General features: G+C 36.5%; 1 protein-coding gene across 4 annotated transcripts in view; it reads left to right on the top strand.

Annotated features, from left to right (window-relative positions):
- Positions 1–16632, top strand: part of SLC41A2 (solute carrier family 41 member 2) — a 105915-nt gene that overhangs the window by 38100 nt on the left and 51183 nt on the right. For all 4 annotated transcript variants that reach the window (XM_019728466.2, XM_074326246.1, XM_074326245.1 and 1 more), the window contains exons 4-5: positions 11076–11147; positions 14435–14579. In XM_019728466.2, the coding sequence (XP_019584025.2) occupies positions 11076–11147; positions 14435–14579 (217 nt within the window). The remainder of the gene's footprint in view (positions 1–11075; positions 11148–14434; positions 14580–16632) is intronic.

Genomic DNA, 16632 nt, shown 5'->3' with positions numbered 1-16632 from the left:
GATTATCTTTCCATATCAGTAAATGTAGACCTATACCATTATTTTATTGGCTATGTACTTTTCTGGTATATACAGAGGGCGCCAAAAAAATGTATGCACATTTTAAGAAAGGAAAACTGTATTAAAATTGTAATACTCAATATATACCAATAACAAAAGATGAATACAAGTCACGTGTGACTTCTGCAATTACAAGAGGTGCTCAAAGTGGTTCCCATCAGCGTCTATACACTTCCAATTAAGGCGAACTACTGCTTGAGCAACGTTGACCAAAATGTCCACTTGTATACGTTTTTTTGGCACCCCCGGTAGTTCTACCACAGTTTAATCCATCATCCATTATTGGATATAGGCTCTGTCTAATGTTTTTCTATTATAAACAACGTTGTAATGAATATTATTATACATACAGTTTCGCATTCTTATTTCTTTCAGCAAATTCTAGGATTGTGACTACCATTCAGAAAAAAACGCATACTTTTGAGGCTTTAGTTACATATTGCTTAATAGTCATCCAGAAAGGATAAACATTTTTGAAAATACTGCCACTAGTAGCATTCTGAGTTATGTTTAAAAGCCGCAGAGGACACTGTTTTTTTTCACTATAGCATTCTTTGGGTGTTCCCCATTGTGGGACCACGTTATGGTTAAAACCATGTGGCTTGTCAGGTTCACTTGGATGAGCCATCGGCCCATTGAGTGTTAGCGAAAACTTAACGAAGCCATCAGAGTGCATTACTGACTGCAATGCCTTTCGTGTAAGAGGTATTTTTTTTTCCTTTAAAGAAGCTACAGCAAATGAATTCATCTATGAACTAGGGGAAAAGATTGTTTATCTAAAGATAACCAAGATGTGGAAGCTGAACAACTGTGTTGTTGATGAGAGCACTATCTTCTCCTGCCCTCTCCCCCCGCCCCCAGGCAACTGTGAGTGCCCTCAGGTTTCTTGAGGGAAGCAGATACTTGGCAAGGAAGTGCATTAAATAATGTTTATTAACATTATTGGCTTGCTCAATTAAGAGGAAATGCTGCATGTGCCCTATGGAAGTTGCTGAGTCCCTTTCTTATATATGAAAGGTCAGATAGCCATACCCTGCCCAGGACAATGATGGCATACTGGGTATTAGTGAGCTCTCATAGTGTGTCAGGACTAACTGCTTTACGGGGATATCTTATAACAACCCTGCGAAATAAGACCTATTACTCCTATTTTACAGAGAAGGAACTAAGGCTTAGAACATTGAGTAACTTTCCTGAGGAAGCAGAGCCAGTGCATAATGGAATAAGCCACATTCCAGAACATTCTGTTTACCCTGCACAGGATAGTATGTCATAGTTTATAAAACGAGTCACTAACAGCAGTGACAAAAACCTAATAGTCTCCTCTACATTGTAATGGACTCTCCTAGGGTCTCGGTCTGAGCACCAATACACAATATTTTTGGTACTTGATAAAACTTTGATAGTCATTATTTTAAAAAGTTACTATTTATGTATATAACCCCATTGCTTATCTCTGTAGTTTGTTAGTGAGCTGGAGATCATGTCTGAGGATATCAACTAGTCATTAAGGTGAAACCAAACCTCACTGAGTGGAATTACTTGGCTAAATTCACTTTAGTCTAGTCTATAATTTTGCATGTAATCATTGTAATTATTGAATATTAAAGGGAGTGGAGAACAATAGAAACTAAGCTCCTTGGGCTGGAGCATAAAAGTATAAGATGACCCTGGAATATCTTGTGGTGCCAAAAAGTAAAGAAATGCTTAAAAAACAAAACAAAAAGATGGGACATAACAAAAGGATACAGGGTAACATACTAGATGCTAGCCAGATCGGGGATGATTTGAGCCACAAAATAAATGATAGTTACAGATTATAACATGTGGCATAAAGTAAGAATCCATTAGTCTGTAAAGGAATAACAAGGCATGCGAGGTTTCTGCTGTCATGGAATTTATGTAAATGCTTTCAGATATTAGTAAGGGCAGTAAAGAAAACAAAACAGGGTAATGTGATGAAGCGTGGTTATTCATGCGGGCTATTTTATACTCAGTAGTTTGGGAAGCCTTCTCTGAGAGGTGATGTGTAAGTTGGAACCCGAATAATAAAGTGAGTCAGCCTTATCAAAATCTGGGAAGACCATTCCAGGTTACTGTTGTATCTCATCAATGTTATCATGTCAGTGTAATAGAGTCGAATACTTGTAAGCCTTCCACACAGATTCACTTTGACAGGTGGGCCTGGGGCAGGAATACAAACGGAGGCCCCAAACCGGAGGCCAATATAACACGTCTATGTAGTTTCAAATGATACAATCTTACAGACTAAGAGAAATATATCTGTCTTTCTACTTTGGCAAATATATCATTTTGGAGATCTGGAAGTCCAATGAATTCTTGGATTTCTTGGGTTTGATTTTGGAACATGGTGTTGTAGAGAGAGCCAACCCCTGCTCTGAGGCCTGTCCCCCTTCCTCCCCACCCTTGTTCCTATGTCCTGCCCTTGGAAAGACCTCACACGTACTTCAGGCTCCATGTCCAAGCTCCTTCTATAGCCCCAGTGAACGGCCACCCTTGAGTACTCCTTGGGTTGGCCATGCACCCAGTGGTGGCGTGGTCTACCTTCGGGAGGCCTGACTTCAGGAAAAATCCAAACACTGGGCTCCAGGCCATTTGGTCAGGGAAGTTTATGGTCCCAGGTACCTGGAACACAGCCTAGGAGAGGAGAAGGCACAGGCTTTGAGTGGACACACACCTTGGGCCCTATGTACTCCTCACCCTGTGAGTGGGGCATAGCTAAAGGGGGGCCAAAGGAGGGCCCTCTAAGCCATGGATCACGGAGCTGGGACCCCTCTCACCAGATTTAGAGTACTACTGATTCTAGATTTGAGGAGTGAAAACTTCTTTTGGCCTAAGAAAAAGTGCATGACATGGAAGAGATTTTGAAGCTGCCTTGTGATGTATTTCTGCAATATATTAAAACAAGATAGAAAAGAAGTCATATATTAAAAAGGATCACTTCCACAAAATGGCCTTAATATTGTACTCTGAAGGTACCAATACTAGGATTTACTAATAGCTAGTGGTTCCTTACTGAAAAAGTGTTCTTTCCTTGGAGCCTTTTTAAGTAACTAGATAGATGTACCTTGAGGTGTAAACGTAACTCTTACGTGATATCTGCTATAAAAGCCCTGTCATTCTACTGTGCAGAAGATACTGAAATTAGCATGTATGCAATAAAAGCTGAGGTAGCGATGGAAATTCTGGTGGGTTTTTGTTTTTGTTGTTGTTGTTGCTGTTGCTGTCGTTGTCGTCTTGGAAGCAAGTTACATCTCTCCATTGTTAGACTTTCAGATCCAAGGTTTAACGACAATTTTTCTCAATTGATCATGTGAAGCAGTAAGTATGTATAAAATATTAAAATAAAAATTATATGTTAGGGCAACCATCTTGGACTCATTTGAAAATATTTAGAAAGCATCATCATCAAGCAGTGTACAAAGCTTTAGTTTATGAAATTTTTCAGTGAAATTATATCATCATTATCAACTAAATCTTCACACCTAGGAATTAAAGAGGAAGCAACGCCTTTTATCTTAACAAATCTTATGTGAGAGGAAAGAAAGCCTAATAGTTTGGTAACACCATCATTCTCAGTAGTATCGAGACTGGCAAAACTGTGAAAAACAATCTTGATTCTCTAATGACGTTTCTTGAAAATGAGCATCTATGTAGTATTACAGGTAATAAAGTATACTGATCACAGGATCAATCTAGAAGCTTTGAAAGTTAAGAAATTATTTCTAAAAAGTTAAATAACAAAATCGTAATGGAATTTAAAAAAATTGATTGAATTTCACATTTATTCTAGTATCCCAGAAGTTCGTTGTATAATGGTGACATTTAGTGTCATTAAATATTGATTTGAACACTTGGCCATTTGGCATTCAGCTGGAATGTGTGCCTAGTATACCTTTAGCTTTTGTCTTAAAAAACAAAACAGAAACTGTTATGTAGTTTTACTAAGGTTTTCAGAGTTAGTGAAATTATATACATGTGTTCCATCTGCCATCTTTTCCCAGGATCTACACTTGCATTATGTTTTAAGAATTGATGGATCACTTAGGTTTGAAGTCAATCCAAGAGGTTTTTTTGGAAGGAGACGAGAATAAAGAAGAGGTCTTGAGAAGTAAAAGGGGCAACATTTAAGAGAGAAGGTTATTAGAATGAGATTTAAGAGGTAGCTTTAGTTTCATTTTGTTGGAAAATGAACTTTGTTCTGATAAATATAGTTAAGCACACAAGCATTTAAACAACTCAATAACTTTGCCAGGAAAACTGAAATTTTGGCTTGCCTACCTCAAAGAAATAGGGTGGTGCAAAAGTAATTGCAGTTTAAAAGAAAAATTGCAAAAACCACAGTTACTTTTGCACCAACCTAATATTTCTACAAGCAGCATTCTTGAGCGTTGTCTAGCAGTTGTCTAGATTCAAATAATAGATTAAACAAACCAATTCATTTAAAAATATGCCAGGATGTTGGGAATCTGATTAAAAAAAATAATATTAAATTAAATTCTGTTTAATTTGATTACCCATTACCATTAAAACTGAAAAAAGGTGAATTTAATCTTAATCTTTTTACTTGAACTTTAGTTTATTTTTTGTGGCGTCTACATTTTATATTAAACATTTTCACCAAACATCTGGTTATGTTTAGTTGTCTGTTCATATTTAAGAGAGGGAAATGCCAAAGCTGATTAAAAGCTCAGCACATGGGAGGAGCTTATCAATTGTGGTCTTCACTGCAAGGTGATCTAGCTGGGCCTTTCTCTGGGAAGGTTGAGGTGGAGTTGTGTCTTCCATAGGTCAAGAATTGTGTCACTGATTGTAAGATATTTGAGCCATAAACTGAAGGAATTATCTAGTTCTCTACGCAATTAAGACTTCATGAATTAGATGACTATACCATGTTATCATAGCTTGTTGCCATGAGTTACTACGTTTCCACATACTAATTTGTTTACTGCTATTTTTTGATGCTATTTGACATAGGGATGTCTCAGGCAGTGCCAAGGGCCAGAGACAGACTGTTGTTGATACGTTAGATCAATGGTTCTCAACTGTGGTGTGCTGATCAGCTGAGTCAGCAACTTGTTAGAAATGCAAATTATCGGTCCCACTGCAAAGCTACCGAATCAGAAACTCTGGGGGTGTGGTTCAGCAATCTGTATCTTAACAAGCTCTCCAGACCATTCTGATACACATCAAAATTTGAGACCCACTGTGCTAGATGAACAGCATGGAGGCCAATAGGGCTGGAACCAAGTGAGAGAGGAAGTAGATCACAAGGGATGAGATTACCTTGTGGGCCATTGCAAGGCCTTTGGCTCTTGTGTGAAATGGGAAGCCACTGGAAGCTTATGAACGAAGGAAGGATGTGATCTGATAGATAATTTTAACAGATTATTTGGACTGTTGTATTGAGACAAGGCTACAGGGGTCAAGGACTGAAGCAGGGAGACAAGCTGAGAGTCTGTTGCAGTGATACAGCCTAGAGAAGATTTGGGCTTGGATCAGGGTGATAGCAGGGGATGCAGTGAGACATAGCTGGAGTCCAGAATTCATTTTCAGAGAGAGATGACAGAACTGACTGATGGATTCGCTAAAATTAAAGACTGGGAGTAGCCACTTGAAATTTTCTCTGGATTTTAGACGAGTAAAAGTGAACATATTAGTAGCTGGAAAGTAGTCAGTTGTGGCATCAAGCTTTGGTAATGTGGTACATTTATCTAGTGTATGGTGTTAATTGTTTTGAGAATTTGAGCTCAAGTTTGCTAGGCAGAGTACTGCTATTCTTATAGAATGCTAGAGTCATTGTCAGCTGTATTCCAGTTTTGATACTCTGTCCCCTGTTAAAGCAACGCTGTGCTAATGACTTCTTAATAGCAAAATCCCCAAAGTCTCACCTTCTATAGATTTTTCACTGATGATTCACTACTTGAAATTTTTATTACCCTCAACTTTGAGACCCCACACTCTCCTCATTTTCCCACCTCTTTCATTGCTGCTTCTTAGTCTATTTTTTTGTTTTTGTTTTTGCTCATCTTCTTGATTTGAGTCTTTCTTAACCTTTTCACTGTGTTAATTGATCACAAGTTTGTTCTCCAAAATGTGTCAAAAATCCACAGAAAATAATTACAGTATTTATATTTTTGAGTATTATACAGTTAAGATGCTACATTTTATTAGAATAAATGATTACTTTAAAGTATAAACATTTCCTATTGTTAGTCATTCTTGAAAAACACAAAAATAGAGAAAAATGCACATCTGCTTTCCTGAACTTCCTTTCTGGGACACTGAGCTCGTGGGGTAACGTCAAACGCCGCAGTAAACGGCATGGAACTATCATTCGACTATAGATGAACGTCACAGTGAAATGTTCAAGTTTTAGTACCTTGTTCTACATGTTCTCGTCAGCTATTTTATGTAATCCACCACTTCACATGGCTGATTCTCAGATCCCAGTTTCCAGTCTCTTTTCTGACCTCCAGAGTTGAATTTTCAGTTGTCTGCACCACTCACTACATTCAAAACTAAGCTCATTATTTTCTCTTCCTCCAACCATACTTTTTTATCTATATTTCTTATCAGTTTATTAAAATTGCCAATCACCTCATGCCACCTCTCTATCCAGTTACTGTCTAGACTATCTGTTTTACCAGTGAAAGCCTTCCTTTCTCTGGCACCATCTCTTCCCACCTGGCACCATCTTAATGTAGTTGCCTGTTGTCTCTAATTGGGACTGCTGTATTTGATTCCTAACTGTACTCTCTGGTTCCAGGGAGAGGGGTGAATGAGTGTAAGTTTTTCTTTTTTAACTTAAAACAAGCATTATTTGAAGGTCAGATTTTTCATCTATGTGCAAAAAGTAATTCTTTTTAAAATTTTACAATTTTCCTATGTAGTGTTAATTTTCACTTTAAAAGTAGGACTAGAAATCATTGTAGCCAGAGAAGGCCAGCCTATGATCACTTTCATCTTTTTGCTCCATCAAAGGGGCTTTTCTCATTTTTATGATTATCTGCAGGAGAAGCAGGATAAATGAGCTTATGGGATTACAAGGAAGGCCCTGGGAAGTTATAATGATAGAGGACTTAAAACACAAGGTATCAAATATAGCCTACTCACTCAATTTGTTGAAGGTCAATTGTCTTTAAAACTTGTTACTCTATAAAGTTAAAGATTAAATTTCACAGATAAAATGTCAATAAGAAATGTTTCCTATTTTAACAAGGGAAATTTAATAATGATGAATCCACATCAACTTTATCTTGCCCTCTTCAGTCAAAATATATTTCTAAAGCTATGATGATTAACTTGAATAATTTCTTCCTGGATTTTATCTTTACAACAAGAGATATATATTATAGTAGATATTGTTAGAGATGCATAACAGTAGTATATAATTGGAAAATAAGCCAAGTACAGTGGTTCTACAAATCGTTGGCTTTAAGTTCTGTTACCTGAGGTCTAAAATTTTCTGCCTCTGACTACTAGATGTAAAAGAGTCAAAATGGTATCCATTATCCTAAAGACAGTATTTCTTTAAAAAAAAAAAAAAAGTTTATAAAACTTTTTCTCAGAAGCCAATGGCTTAGCACAATTTGATGAACACTTTTCCATCGAGGCAAAACTGATCTTTGTTGCCTCAGACCTCTTCTCAGAGAAGTCTTGATTCTCTGAAATTATTTTGTAACATGCTACCTTTTTTAATTCATTAATTTAAAAAAATATATTTTTGAGCCTTTACTAAATGCCAAACACCACAGTCAAGGTTATGAGCATATGCATCACCCCTGTACATCCAGGAAGATTTAGAGGGTGTGAGTGTGTTATTTTAGTATGCTATGCTTTATTATAAAATATTTCAAGCATATAAAAAAATATACATATTAGGGTTCCCTGTTCTAGTTAATGACAGAATGAAGTAGTTGAGTGAACCTTCCCAGAAAAGAAAAATTACGAAATCTAGAAATACTATTTGAAGGCCATGGAAAGTGATCAAATGCAAGTAGAAACTAGAATTTACCCTTGAAGACCATAACTACAATGGGTAAGAATTGCAACTTCTATGGCATTTTTGCGTGAAGGAGTTCCCCAATCTCTGAATCTCATGTGGCAGAAAACCTGTAGTCTTACCAGCTTGAAATGGCAGAAGTCAGGGAGTCTGGCAAAAAAAAAAAAAAAAAAAAAAAAAAGCAGATTTGTGAGAGGGGCTTATACTTTAAACACAAAACACCAGCTAAAATCTGTGAGTTTCTGCCTTTTTGACTAAGTACGTTGTGTTGTGTGCATAGCTATAGTGACAGAAAGTTTAGTTTTACTGGTTTGAGTTATCAGGTAAACAGAGTTTGGACCTGACAGAGCAGGTGGAAATTTATGGGGACATCACAGATGTAAGAGCACTGCAGAGATGATGAGCCCCAGAATCTGAGTATTAATTCTGCCGAAATCTTTGGCTGTCCATTAAACTACACAGGTACAAAAGAGATCCCCCCAGGCCGGCCTGGTGGCTCAGGTGGTTGGAGCTCCGTGCTCCCCATAATGCCGAGGTGGCGGGTTGGATTCCCACGTGGGCCAGTGAGCTGCGCCCTCTACAGCTAAGATTGTGCACAACAGCTCTCCCTGGATCTGGGCTGCTGGGAGCTGCTGGAGGTTGGCGTGAACTACCATGAGATGCTGTGAGCGGCCCACCGTCGACTGGTGACCGACTGCCTCAGCCGAGGGGAGCGCAAGGCTCATAATACCAGCCAGGGAGCTGTGTCCTACACAACTAGACTGAGAAGCAACAGCTTGAACGGGGCGTAGGGGTGGGAGAAGAGGGGAAAAAAAGAGATATCTCCAAAGGGCAAGGGTAAAAAGCAATATTTGGTAGCTGAGAACCAAGCAGAGATATTGGCTGTTGAACACTGTGGAAGAGAAGAGACTATAATTTGAGTCTATGCAAATTAATTGCTCATTACAAAGGAAACCCAATAATCCTCAGAAGAGCACAACATTATACACATTATTATACTGTCTAGTTTTCAACCAAAAATCACTGTGGAAAGAAACACAAAAGTGTGGTTTATATTCAGGAAAAGTGTGATTCATATATAGCCATTGGAAAGTGACTCACAATGGGCCCAGATTTGGATTTAAGAAAATCTTTCAAAGCAACTAATATAAATATGTTCAGAGAACTAACGGAAAAAATGTTCAAAGAATTAAACAAACATGTCTTGATGCGTGAACAGATGGGGAATCTTAAAAGAGTAATAGAAACTGTAAAAAAAGAATCAAATGTACCACATTGGTGACAGCAGAAGAAAGAATTTGTGAACTTGAATATAGATCGATAGAAATTATCCAGCATGAAGAACCCAGTGGAAAAAAAATTACAGAAATATAAATAGAGCCTCAGATACCATGGGCCAATATAATAATGTAAAACATATATATGATATATTGATATACTAAATATGGTAAAATTTTAATATTTGACAAAGCCAGGTGGTGGGAATACAAAACATTTATTATTGTTTTTAAAGTAGTTACTGCTGTATGAAATTATCTTACTTTTTAAAAACTAACTTTGTTGAAGTATTTTGATAGTGTCTGCATTGAATCTGTAGATTGCTTTAGGTAATAGGACATTTTAACAATGTTAATTCTTCCAGTCCATGAACACACAGTATCTTTCCATTTCTTTGTGTCTTTAAGTTCTTTAACAATGTCTTGTAGTTTCCAGTGTCTCATGCCTATTTCTTGGACACTAAGCCTGAGACAGTTTCACTCCAAACATTGCTTGTAACTTATTACTCATTTGAGCAAAGACACAAGTTACTAGAGGTACGAACACAAATTTCATCAATAATTTAGATTTCTAGGCTTCGGACAGAAGTATTCAAATAAAGACAGCATGAATAATTATCCAAAACACTGAGAAATCTTAATATTTGCATTTGCTGGATACTTTGAGACTACAATTAAGAGTGAGGCTAGAGAATAGAATCTGTTTTCTAGACTGATACTGGAAGTGTTGATGTAGTACTTAACCTAGTGGTCTGAAGCCAACGAGCTAAACTCTAGCTTGTCCATGGTTAAAAATACCCATAAATAATAACTCATATATTTCCCCCTTTACCCATTCATCTATTTTCCATGACCAAGCAGATGATGAATAATAGAAACCTGGCTCAATATAGTATATATTTTAAATAATGATTGCTCATTGTTTTCCAAAATACTGCATTAGAAAAACTTTCCAGATTTGGATATACGTTTTTTGAATCCTAAGTGGTTGAGAAGTATGATTTAGCGTATACCACAATTGAATATATGAATAATAGTAGTATTTTTTGGAGAGTATTCTTCCATTTTATAGAAAGATGGATACCGTGTTTCCCCGAAAATAAAACGTAACCGAAAAATAAGCCCTAGCACGATTTTTCAGGATGACATCCCCTGAACATAAGCCCTACTGCGTCTTTTGGAGCAAAAATTAATATAAGACCCGGTCTTATTTCCGGGGAAACACGGTAACTTTAATAGTGAGATACATGATCAAACTTCATATGTGAACTGAATGAATTTTTTATTGCTAACAGTTTTAGTCACGAGTCAAATACAAATTATGTACATATGAATGATTTGTTTATATCTGGGTTTTTTAGTCAATAATTCTTCAAATGACATTAGTTACATGATGTAGAACTAATGCTAGCAGCTCAAAATTATATATTTATATTGGGCCTCAATACACAAAATTTGGCATGTTAGAATGACACCAACATGTACAGTGCTAACTAGCCCACTAGTTCTTGTAACTTAGTAATTAAGCAAAAACAATTTCTTAAACATCTCAGGCAAGCTCACTGTGAGATACAGACTGGTAGTGAATTCAGAATTATATTTAAAGTGCAATGTGAGCTCATCGCATTTACTAAAGAATTATCTTTGCGGTTAAGATACAATAGAGAGCTTATAGATTATTCAGTGATACATGAAAATATCCACCTTAACAGGTAAATATTGGGAAGATGGATTCACCCATTGAAAAGTGGAACCTAATAATTGGCAACTTGGCTTTAAAACAGGTAAGTGATACACATATATATTTACAGATCTTGGATGTTACCTGTAAGAATGAAATAAATTTTAGTGTTATTAAGTCTACCATGTAATTGTTTCAGGGGACCCAAAACAATTTAGTAGTGTGACAAAGTGATAAAATAAACAGATACCCCTGTTTTTTGAAAGTTTTCTTTGTCTAGAAACTGATCATAATCTTCTAAACATGAAAAGTATATAATATACAAAATATTTTCTATTATAAGTGTGTAATAGAGCCAGAATTTGAGTTATATCTGTATAAATAAATATTTAGCATTTCATTGCTTAGGTGCTATTTTTCTACTTTGATTTTTAATGTAAATCCTCTATTTAATTAAACTTAGCTCTTTTTATATGTTATGGTCAGATGTTTATTTAAGCTAAGTTTTCCTTAATTTGTCAGTGTTGCTGGTGTTAGTATAAATAAACACATTAAATTGTCAGTTGCATATACATGAAACCATGGATTATATTGATTATCTGCAGTTCTTTCTGGTCTCATGTGAATATCTCTGCCTCTCCCACCACCTTCTTGTATCTATCCCCAAGACAAGACTGCAGCCCCCTAGTAACTAGCAAATATGAGCTTAGGAAATGCGCACTTATTTTCATGAGAAGATGGTTGCAGAAAAGTAATTTCATAGATTGAATTTCAAAGGAAAAGAAATAAGGGAATTTTTGGAAAAAATATCTGTACAACTACTTCTAGAATCACAGGGTTAGAAATAAGAAAATCTGGTATCTAGTGTTAGCGCTGACATGAACCAGCTGTGTAACCTTTGTTAACTTGACCTTTCTGGCTTCATTTTTCTCTTCTAAGTCACAGTATTGCATTAGAGATATCTATGATCCTTTTCAGCTTGAAACTGTGCGAATCTTAGCAGGGGTAATAATCAAAATATATAGCAACCAGTAGACTACTATAAATTAATCTATAAATACAAATTTAAAAATATATTATTCTATTTTATTTTTTAAATATCCTAAACTCTTACCAAGTAAATAGTTGTAGTATAATTTATTCATCAAATCATTCTAATAATTTCCTTCTCAGCTTTTAATTTTTCCTTCTACTCTTAGTCTCAGCCCTTCCCTTGTCATCCTCTCTCCCTGCAACTGTTGGTGAGTTTGGGAGCCAGAGATTGCTGGGGGCTCACTGATCCTGGTTGCTGTGGCCCAAAGTCTGTGTCTGTCTTACGCCACCAAGGAAGCCTGAGAAACAGGGCACTCCACACAGGCCCATCAGGACACAGGTGGTTCCAGCCAGTGAGACAGCAACTGGTTGGAGCTCAGTTACCCGTGGACTAAAGCAGAGGGAGAAGGAAAGGTGGGGGGGAGGGGTACTCTGAGGCTTTATCTGCTAAACCTTGTGAAGAAGGGATGCGCATAGGGCTAGCAAAAGCTCTTCTGACTGTAGACGGCTATGAGGGTGGGAAGGACATGTTCTCACTAGCTGGGGTGGGTGCTTTCCTGACTATGAAATGAGATGCAAAGAAGATTACCTGCTACGGATTTCTTCACAATTGTGCAGGGTGGCCGCCTTGTCCAGTGTGCAAATTGTCAGATAAAGCCAAGTTTCTGATCCCATTGAAGAACCATTACCTCACCAGGAGGGATATGCCCTGCACTCACATCTAGTTAGGGCTATGGCCCCCACTTCTCCTTGCCCCACCCCCCTTCCTCTTGATCCAGACTTTGCTCTTTTTTGAATACAATTAGGCGTTTCTTTTGCAGATTTACAGAACAGGCCTTCCTCATCTCAGCTGTGTGCTTCCATTTCTCTCTCTCTCTCTCTCTCTCTCTCTCTCTCTCTCTCTCTCTCTCTCCCTCTACATATATATATATTTATTTATTTATTTATATGCCTGCCATAGGCTCCCTAGCTCTGTATTATATTTCCAAGAGATAAAAGCTGTGTAAAATCCAGGGCTCCCTAGTTCTGTGTTTTATTTTCAAGAATAACCTCGGAATCACAGTGCTAGAATTTACATTATTAATTAATTGTACTGCTTTTACATATTCATATTATTTACTAACCAGTGTGACAATGCTGACATATTTTAACAACTGGTACAGCCATAGTGCTGCTGACAGCTTGCAGCTCAGCTCTGAACCCGTGGGCGACGTCAACAGGAGCTGTAATGAAAGATAATGGGGCAGAATCTAAGCAATGTGGACTCGCTAGCCCTGGCTCTTCCATTAAGTTACTACGTGATAGGATTAGACTATTTGGAGTTATTTATCCAGAACCCTGGATTCCAGTACATGGATCAACTTCAAAGAGTCTGTGACACCCAGAAATACTACCAAAAATACTGAATGTGTCTGTAGAGAAAAGAATCTGTCTAAAATTTTCTCCAGATCATCAAAGGAGTCCATGACACAAACACAATTAAGAATTGGTGAAGTAGATTTTTCCTTTAGGGTTTTCTTTCAGTTTTGACATCTACTAAAATGATTCTAAGAATTCACAGTCAGTGTTTATTTTTTAGTTGCTGGGTTTTTTTGTTTATTTGTTTTTTTCTTGAGTGTTGCTTTGTGTCACCACTGTGGGAAGCACTTTATATATTTATGTTAGTTCATTTCAATCTCAAAATAATCCTTTCAAGTTCAATATTATCGTTGTCATTTTTCAGATTAGGAGCTAAAGTTTTTATAGCATTAATCATAATTGTGATTCTATGTGAGGTTGTTGTTTAATGTCTATCTCTCCGACCAATCAGGAGCTCTCTCAGAGCAGGGAATAAATCGCTTCTGACCACATTATAGCCCAATAGCATAGTGCCTGGTACATAATGGATTCTAAATTAATACATGTTGAATGAAAGAATTTAAATAATTTGCCACAAGATTAAGTGGTATAGCCAAGGGTCAAACTCTTATTATTGGATTATAAAATCCAGTCTCTTGCCAACACTACTCTAGCATCAGACTTCAGTGTTGTGGGTTGGGTACTTTTCAGTCTTAAGGTTGGTAGTTTCTTAGATGATTTGTGGATTATACCATCAAAGTCACTTGAGGTGCTTGTTAAAAACAGATTCCTGGTGGACCCTATTCTGTACCTGTTGCCACCAAGTAAGGGCAGTTTGAGAACCCACCACCTTATAGAATATTAAAACGAAAATATGGTTGCTTCTTTAAAAGGTAAGGCAGCTCAGTTACCATATATAATACTTCCTTCTGACTTCGTGTATGCATATTTACATAATCAGATTTAAAAATGTGTTTTCAAAATGAATCATTCCATTGGATTTTATTTAAAATTTTTTAGGTTCAAGCAACAGTAGTTGGTTTTCTAGCAGCTGTGGCAGCTGTTATACTGGGCTGGATTCCGGAGGGAAAATACTACCTTGATCATTCCATACTTTTGTGCTCTAGCAGTGTAGCAACTGCCTTCATTGCGTCTCTTCTGCAGGGTAAGTACATTTACAAACATCTACTCTACAATTACTTTTGTGTTTTTTACTTTCAAATGGTTTCTTTCCCAAAATGATGCCTATTTTTATTTAAATGGTCCTTGTTCATTAAAAAAAAAAAAAAAGAAACGGAAATGTTATGTAGAAACCTTTAAAATATCTTATTTCAGATATACTTATTATATGTGAACTTTAGTGTAGAACAGACTTTCTGAGTTGACTCCTGGCCTTAGGTACACTGGTACAGTTCCCAAACAAGATCAGGAAGATAGCCTAAATATTCATTTGTTTCTGTTAAGTTAGTTGAGAGAAACTCCTTTCCGGAAATCATCCAGAGGAGTTACTGGCTTGTCAGTTGAGTAACACGGTTTCCAGGAATTCTGAGTTCCAAAAGCAGTCTCTCTGTTAAAATTTTATCAAGTTTCAGATTTCAAAAGAAATTCTTCACTATCTCTGTGGCAATACAAATATAACCAGATGCTTAACACAGCAGATTGTTGGCTATAGAATTTGAAAGAACCAGACGTTTTCAAACATTAACTACATTAGAAATTTTCAGATGGGATATCATGTTTTATATTTATTAATAGCAACTTTACACTAAAGAACTTGATTATTGTGGAATCATAAAGACTTGGTTCTTTTTATTTTGCAGTTGCTATCTTCTAACCCTTACATCACCAGTAAAGATAAAAATAGAAGATTCTTATGTCAGATGATCCTATAATAAAGCTAACTTTTTGGCTGCGTTCTTTCCCAGAATTTAGAGAATTTAATTATCATTAAGACTTGATTTTTAAATATCTTCAAGCATTTTGTTTTAGTTCTTACATTATATTCTGGGTAGTTCCTTGTCTATACAGTCATGTGCTGTATAATGACATTTTGGTCAACGCTGGACCACACACATGATGGTGGTCCCATAAGATCATGGGGATGAAAATTCCTATTGCTTAGTGACGTCACAGGCATTGTAATGTCTTAGCACATGTCTGTGGTGATGCTGGCGAAAACAAACTTACTGCTCTGCCAGTCATAGAAAAGCATAGCACATACAGTGATGTATATAGTACATAATATTCGAAAATAAACAACTACGTTACTGGTTTATGTATTTACTATACCATTTATCATTATTTTGGAGTGTATTCTACTTATTAAAAAAATTGCTGTAAAATAGTATGATGTGTTACGTGGGCAGCAGCCTTATACATCTCATGTTTACTTACTGTGACTCAACTGAATCATTTTGTCTTGTGATGGATTGAAGCTCATGTTGTGTTGCATGGTAACATGATGTACAGGCTTGCGGCCTAGGACCAACAGGCTATGTGATTGGGCCTCAGTGTGGATTAGGCAATGTGAGCTGGTTTGTGTGAGTGCCCTCTGTGATGTTCGCACAATGACGAAATTGCCATGCATTTCTCAGATTGTATCTCTGTTGTTAAGCAGCATATGACTGTATGTAAAGTTACTAGAATTGAATGGAGTCAACACTAGCCAAAACAGTGACGTGAAGCTATTAGAAAATAAATTTCTGGTAAAAAAAAAAAATGTTAAAGCATTAGCACTCTAGTTAGGTGCATTTGCTTTGGCTTTCTTTCTAATTTTGTTTCACTTAAGAACTGTTTTAAACAATTCAGTCTAGCAGGTATTTAAATTGCCTAGAATTTTGAAACCATAAAATTTCATATTTTTAAAATATATTTGTTTGATACTTCTTACTTTGAAAAATGTGTGTTCTAATTTTATGATAACTTGACCTTTAACATATGTAGAGCAGATACTATTAACCACCTTTTGTAGGTGACAAAACTGACTCAGGTAAGGCGACTTGTCCAATTTCATCAGCTTGTTCATAGAAAAATCATAATTAAAACCTGTTTCCTGACTCCCAGCTCTTTCCATTGGTCTATGATGGCAAAATATTTTTTTTTTCAGCTAAAATGATGTAGATGGCATTCTGTCATAGAACTTTCCATATCAATCTGCAAACATTCTGATTTTGAAAAATGAATTCTCTATGATCATATCTTGATTGATTATTACATAA

Source organism: Rhinolophus sinicus, linkage group LG02, assembly GCF_036562045.2.
Source record: "Rhinolophus sinicus isolate RSC01 linkage group LG02, ASM3656204v1, whole genome shotgun sequence".
NCBI classification, from domain to species: domain Eukaryota; kingdom Metazoa; phylum Chordata; class Mammalia; order Chiroptera; family Rhinolophidae; genus Rhinolophus; species Rhinolophus sinicus.
The sequence above is the reverse complement of the archived record's forward strand: the minus strand, read 5'-3'. Positions and strand labels throughout refer to the sequence as shown.